Raw genomic sequence first — 7,608 nt, 5'->3', positions numbered from 1 at the left:
TTTGCCATCGTTTTGATTGCTCGTGTTTCTGACAAAAAGTAGAGTTGCTAGCAAGCATATGTAATTATGTATTCTAGATCATTTGCAACCAACCAAGCAAGAGCCGGTTTACGCAGTTGCAAACATATTGGTACTTATGTTGATACTTCATACACTTTTGAATCATGATTTAACTATATTTAAACTTGATGCTATTATACTCTAGAATCAACTTCAAGATTCTAAAACACTATCATTTTCTATACATGTCAGTGAAACAGCGTACAAGTGCACATATAAATGCACACTTCAACACAATAATGGAGATCAACTCGTTTCAAAGTATGTGACCCTTAGCATGAACCCAAACTCATTTTATTGCGAAAATATTTTCCTTAAACAGGTCAAAACTAGCTTAAAATCAACAATTATAGTTTTGATTTTGCACAAACAATTGTATACTTAATGAATAATATTAGAAATATATGACAATATGCACCTTATACACAAACATGGTTACATTGTTAGTTCTCTTAGTTATATTTGAAAATATTATTTAAAATAATATACTGAAATTATCAATAAAACCGGCATATTTTTAATGAAAAGATTAACCATGATAAGTGGAAATGTTTAGTATAAACATATAAGAAATTTAATTTGCATTAAAATATAAATGAGAGATTTTATGGTGCATCGATCTACGAGATAAAGTGGGTATATACAAGGAATTTAATATGTTTGCAATTCCAAATGTTTGATTTTATGTTGAATCATTCTATAGGATAAAATAGGTATATCCAAGGAATTTAATTTGCATGGAAATCCAAATGAGTGAGTTTACGGTTTATCGTTTTACAGGATAAGTGTATTGTGCATAATCAATCAAACAGTTGTAATGTATTGTGCTAGGTGTAGTTTTACAAGAATAACTGCTTTTTTTTGTACAAAGTCATAATTATTCTAAAAAGTTAATTGATCTTAATTACAATTCATCCATACATGGCTTATGTGTGTGTTAATTCAAATAACTTAGTGGTTCATTTGTCGCCTTCTGATAGTTCCAATCCTGAGCGAAGAACACCTCAATCGCTAATAACGAAAAAATCCAATAATTCATGATAATTTACTAAATTCATGATTTTAAAAAAACATGCAAATATTTTTTACAATATATGAACATGTTTTCAAAATTTGGGATTTAAAAAAATCATGAAGATTCTTTAGAAACCGCATACGTTGAAAAATTGTGGTGTTGGGCCAGCCGACCATAACTTGTGGCCACATTTGCTCCATTATTCTGTGCTAGAACTCTCATCAAATAAGCTTGGATGAATGACAACGGTGTAAAGTGTACTGTCAGAATGGAATAGCCCAACTCATGATAGGCTCAGACATAGTATTTCGGGATGCAGATACATGTGTCTATCTGGGCTATTGAACAAGCCCATGGTTATACATGATTATTCTATAAAGGTCCACTGCACAATGATTCTTTGTGTGTGTGTGTGTGTGTGTTTGCTGTTAAAAAAACTTACCTTTTATGTAAAAACATGTTTTTTCTTAAAACAGTACTAAGACTTTATTCCTCGGATGATGATAAATCGTTTACAAGGCACCAAGAAATAAAATTGTCTCAAAAGCAAGAAGATGTAGTACTGTAGCAGTTTCTGGCTAAAGTATGAGCTACTGTTGAATTTGCTCGGTGAAAGCTATGGGTGTATGTAACTTTTGCAAAATTCTTTGCTATCTCCTTCAGCTCAGGCATAGTAGCAACATCTCGACCCATTGTAATAATGGAACCCCTCAACGGAATCTACTGCGAAGCTGCAATCAGGACTCAATGTGCAGGTTGGTGCATCCAATTTGGACAGCGAGAAGCAAGCCATTTTTTTATAGCAACCGGTTCAGCTGAATCCACACTCGTCGGATGTGATAGGAGCCACGTCGCGGCTGCAATGAAAAAATGTTAGTACGCCACGAATGATGTAATGCAGCAGCATTTTCAAGCTTATATTAGCAGTTGTTCGTGTGTGATTATCCCGAGGGGAGGGGAGGATCTGCCTTGTTCTAGTGGTGCTACTGCTTGCTAGCTGAAGAACAAATAGCTCTTGTCATATATAGTAGGGCATATGTTGCTCAATTTCTTGTACTTTCTAGAATTGTATGACTGCATTCGTCACCTCGTTTTCCTTATGGAAATTAGTTTACCGATTTCAAAACAAAACCTCCAAAGTTTCATCCCCATATATGTACATTTGACTCGTTTAATTCAGAGTATTTTATGGTTGTAGTTATGGTCAAACGTCAGCAGCCTTAGAATCATGAGAGAATTCCTTATTTAACACTGTTTTAAGATTTGTTGCCTTATTTAACACCAGAAAACGTTTTCTTCCTTATTTGACACTGAGTCTAAATTTTATGTCTTTTATGACACTTTCGTTCATTTTTAGCCTTAGTGGTGTTAAATGTCACCTGAAAAGATGTATTTGCTCCTAATGTGATATGTGACCAAGAATTTACGTGCATGTGTGTATCGGGCCAACTTGTTTTGTGTTGGCCTTGGTCCTGACCTCGACGGCGTTGTAGCAGTGTGCTTTCCGACGTACATTCATAGTACTTTCCGAGCTAATGGGTTCCGTACGAAGCTAGCACGTACACAATAAACAAGTAGGCGGGCAGGTGGATCGATTCTAGTTGGACGTATACTTATGTACGTACCAGAGGAAGCTAGCTAGCAGCCGTTATCTCGCTTGATGATTCTACTTTGGCTGGCTAGCTAACCAGCTATATGTATTGGAGGAAGCTAGCTAACACCGTAACACGAACACACGAGGCGATTGATGATGGCCACACGGTCTTTCTTTCAATCTCAACTCAGGGTTGTTATAAAGGGGCTGGGTACATACATATATACACTACGTTACACCTAGCATTTTTTGTAGCTATTCATGATCTAAACAAATTTATACTGACATCAAGAAACATTGGTCCGAAAAATTTATACTGAATTGCAAAACAACAAGGTGTGTACGGGTGTAAATGGATTTGTCAGGTGTATGGGAGCTCGCCGGGGAGCATCCAAGGGAGGCTGTATGCAACATGTGCGTCCAGCCTTTTGAATAGCGGCCTGACTTAAAGTCGGTTCAATGGAGCACTTAGATCAATTGATGGCAAAACTTCCCGTACTTACTCGGCACTCTAGTATATTATGGGGTTAAGAATATAAAATGGTAGATCTACCAGGCTTGCCATCCAGACAGAGTCGCATACACTGAAGCTAAACTATCATATACCACATGAAGGGTAAAAAATAGGTCTTTTCAAGTGGCATTTAACGCCACTAAGGCTAAAAGTGGACGAAAGTGTTATAAAGGGCATAAAAATTTAGACACGATGTTACATAGGGAAGAAAAAAAATTGAGTGTCAAATAGGAAAACAAAATTTAAAACAGTGTTATATAAGGAATTTTCTCTAGAATCACCGGTGCCCTATAACAGTTCACGTAATCACGTTCGTCAAATTTTATGATTGCAGCATTTTGCGTTTCCATTAAATTGTTCGGAATTTCCAAAAATGTTCGTATTTTAAAAAAACGTTTTTTGCAAAAACTGATCAAATATTCGAAAAAATCACGTTTTTATAAAAATGACTAGCACTTACGTACAAAAAAATTTCATGTTTTCAAAAAATGATCTCTTTTAAAAAAATTAAAAAAATTGTTCGAAACTAAAAAGAACTGACTAAACACCGGATGCTACAGTAAATAGCGTCGCTACACTGGAACGTGAGTTGCTCTATGGAGCGCCCATGTGCGTTGTGGTGCTATTGAGCGCAATCAGCGAGTCTAGTAAACGTCAATCTGCCTGGCCTAGTGAACAAGCCCATATTAGGCAGAATCATTCTGACGGCCCGCAAGGCATAACGCTTTTTTTTTGGCTATTCTGCAAAAATGGTAGCTTTATTTTTCTATGCCTAGAAAATGCTACTCCACCACCAAGGGCTCCCTTGATTCAATCCCTCTGTTCCATAATGTAGTGCCTATAGATTTTTGTAAAAGTCAAACCTTACGATCTTTGACCAAGTTTATGGAGAAAAATATTTACATTCAGAATGCCAAACATATATTATTAGATTCGTCTTAAAATGTACATTCATATTTTATATATTTGACATTGTATATATACATAGTCTTCTCTATAAACTTGATCAAAGTTTGTAAAGTTTGACTTTATAAAAAATCTATAGACACTATATTATGGAACGGAGGGAGTATGAAATTTGAAGAATTAGAATCCTTAGAAAGTGCTCCTGCGTTGGTTGTTTGATTCATAGGATCGGATCCGTTAAGATTTTTCTACTCAAACCTCTTTGAAAGTATCAGTTGTTTTGTCTATTATGCAATCAAACAAACCAAAAACCCGTGGGGTTGAAATTGGCATGACATTTCAATCATTTATTTATTTTCTATTCTTGCGTTTTTAGAATCGTGCGAATCAGAGATGCCCCAATGTTGTAATGCATAGTATTCTCTAGTACATAACTGGCCCTTTGCGAGTGATTATCCCGAGGACCTGCTTTGTTCTTGTGGTTCTAGCTAGAACAAATAGCTGTAGTACTACTGTCTTAGCAGGCAGGGCCTCTCTTGCTCAATTTTCTTTTTGCTTTCTTGTCTTGTCTTTGCCGTGCCAACATCTGTTCATGTACCTAGTGAAATTATGGTGGCATGGTAGCAAAATATTCACTTTGTTGAACGTACTCCAGCTGACACCATATTTTGCACACTATACATGTGCAAAAAAAAAAGAAAATCCCAAAAAAGGATGTACACTATACATGTGCAAACTTGTGTGATGAAATAAGCAAACAGGTGACCTAAAATCATGATATATATTTTTTGAACATGTGTAATATACATCCATGTGAACATGTAGATTATTTGAAAATTTTGGAACTTGAAAATGTGATTCTCGAACTATTCAAAATAAAGTGCTCACTCGGAGAGGAAAATGTTCAACGAGTCCACTCATCACCTTGCTAATCTTCTTGGACACAATTATAAATTTACTGTTTCCAAAACACAAAAGTTTCATCTTTACATATGTATAGTTGACTCGATTAGATTAGAGCACTGGAGAGTGAGTGAGTGAAACAATGTCGGAGAAAGCATTCGAAGGCTCCATTCATCGCCTCACCTCCCTTGTGGCAATTGGTTCTGCCGATTTCAAAACAAAATCTCCATGGGAGTTTCATCTTCATGTAGTATGTACATTGCACTCCGATTAATTCAGACTACTTAATGACTGAAGTTACGGTCAAACGTCAGCAGCATTTTGCGACGCCTCCTTGGGCTCAGCATTCCGATCATCATCGCCGCCGGCGCCGGCCCGCAGCCGCGCCTTCTCGGCCTCGACGCCCCAGCCCATGCGCGCGATCACCACGAGCAACACCATCAGGCTGGCCGCGGCGCCGATGATGAACCCGGCCAGCAGCCCGGTGATGCCCAGCCGAGCCCTGAACCCCAGCGCCACGCCCACCGGCAGCGCCACCAGGTAGAACCCGCCCAGCACGGCGTACATGCCCACGGCCGGTCTCGCCGTGCCGCGCACGATGCCGCCGCACACGTTCAGCGGGAAGTTGACCACCTCCAGCGCCGCCATCACCTTCATCGCCTTCCCCACGCCGTCCCGCACCTCCGCGCCGCGCGTGTAGAGGCGAGGCCACTGCCGCCGCGACGCCAGCATCAGCAGCCCGCCCAAGGCACCGGCGAGCACGCCACCGAGGATCGAGACGGCGCCGGCCCTGCGCGCCCCCACGGCGTCGCCCGCGCCCAGTGAGTTGGACACGCGCACGGACGCGCTCACGGAGAGGGAGAGCATGCCGGCGAAGAGGAGGTAGTCGAAGTTGAGGGTGATCGCGATCACCGCCACCGCGCGCCGGGCGTCCGGCAGGCGACCCGTGAGCAGGATCAGGATCTCGTAGCACCACCACTCGAGGCACGTGTTGAGGCAGCACGGCACGGCGAGACGGATCAGCCGGAGCCAGTCGGCCGCGGCAGTCTTGGTCTCCTCCGGCCACCACCACCGCGCGCACGGCGCCGCTGTGGCCGCCGTCGTCTTGGCGCTCTTCCTCGCGAGGAGCACGTCGGACGCGAGCACGTAGGCGGAGAGGAGGACCGCGACGACGAGGTCGCTGAGCCAGACGGCGGCGGCGACGCCCTCGACGGCCCTGGTCCGCGCCAGCCACGCGGTGAGCGGGACGTGGACGGCGAGGCCCACGGCGGAGGCGAAGAGCGTGGGGAGCGTCACCTCCTGGGAGCTGAGGTACGACTTGAGCGGGGCGAGGAAGGAGGTGACGGCGAGGTCGGGGAGGAGGCACAGCACGTACCGCCGCGCCACCACTGCGATGTCGGGCTGCTGGCCGAAGACGCGGAGGAGCACGGTGTCGACGCGGAGCCAGAGGAGCGCGATGGGCAGGGAGGCGGCGAGCAGCATGGCGGTGGCCATGAGCAGCGTGCGGCGGAGCAGGGCCGCGTTCCCGGCCCCGTGCGCCTGGCCGCAGATGGGGTCCATGGCGCCGCATAGGCCCGTGAGCACCGCGAAGCCCGTGGCGTTGGCGAAGCTGAAGCCGAGCGTGCCGGCGGCGAGCTGGAGGTCGCCGAGGCGGCCGAGGAAGGCGGTGGTGACGGCCTGCTTGGCGAACCAGGTGAGGTTCATGCCGATGAGCGGCAGCGCGATGCCCCGCTGCGCCCGCGCCTCGCCGGCCACCGCGCGCGCCCACCCCCAGGGCCTCTTCTCCCTGGCCGCCGGGCACCCATCCTGATGATGCTCTTGCTCATGCCGACCGTGATCATGTGGTGGTGACGGTGGATCCATGGGAGAATGCCTGCCCAGCCCGTGCTCAGTGTGAGCAGAGCAGAATGGGTTTGCTTCGGGGAGAAGGCCGAAGAAGTGATGCAATGCAAGGAGATAGAGATATGGTGACGCCCGTTTTGATCAGGCATACTCCCTCTGTTCACTTATATAAGACGTTTTAGTAAATTCAGACAGTGTACTAAACAGTTCAAACTCAGCTGTCTGAGACGCCTTATAAAAACGAACGAAGGGAGTACAAAAAGAGATATGCTGATCCAAACCGACTCCAAATTTGGCATTCCCAAATAAATGCCATACCAGCAATTTATTTACTAGCACGAATAGCTGTGGAGCAACTAGGTGGATGACACGAGGGCATGTGAAAAACAGGAAGGATAAGCTAGATTTGGCGTCGACTTAATTAATCGGGACTAGATAAGAAGATTAACATACACAACTGATGTACTTAGTGCTAATGGATTCCTGCATCCATGATTACCAAGTGGTGAAGTGGATGAAGATTACCCCGATCTGTTGGTATCATAGCTAGTGGAATGGAAAGGCAGGCACACTCCATCATTGAACAACAAAGATTGTACTTACTAAGATACATGGAAATTGGCAACACAGTAATCTATACCCCTTTATAGTGTGCGAATATCTTTGAAAGATGGTCGTTGGATGAAGCCAATCCGATGGTGCATAGATGGCAAATTCGAGCACTACTGGCCGTTGGATATCATCTACATTCCATCAGACTTTGCCACATGTACA

At 44.1% G+C, this 7,608-nt stretch overlaps 1 protein-coding gene across 1 annotated transcript; it reads right to left on the bottom strand.

Moving 5' to 3' along the window:
• Positions 1-5,018: 5,018 nt before the first annotated feature.
• LOC119287256 (protein DETOXIFICATION 56-like) lies at positions 5,019-7,110 on the bottom strand. The gene has a single exon (XM_037566778.1). It carries the CDS (start codon positions 6,853-6,855, stop codon positions 5,296-5,298), a length of 1,560 nt encoding a protein of 519 aa, XP_037422675.1. The 5' UTR covers positions 6,856-7,110; the 3' UTR covers positions 5,019-5,295.
• Between the last annotated feature and the right edge of the window lie 498 nt (positions 7,111-7,608).

This window comes from Triticum dicoccoides, chromosome 4A, assembly GCF_002162155.2.
Source record: "Triticum dicoccoides isolate Atlit2015 ecotype Zavitan chromosome 4A, WEW_v2.0, whole genome shotgun sequence".
Lineage (NCBI taxonomy): Eukaryota > Viridiplantae > Streptophyta > Magnoliopsida > Poales > Poaceae > Triticum > Triticum dicoccoides.
Note: the sequence above shows the minus strand (reverse complement) of the source record. Positions and strands in the feature narration are given on the sequence as shown.

Bases quoted from the DNA above. Each gene is read 5' to 3' on its own strand.
- LOC119287256 (XM_037566778.1), bottom strand. From the start codon at position 6,855: ATGGATCCACCGTCACCACCACATGATCACGGTCGGCATGAGCAAGAG.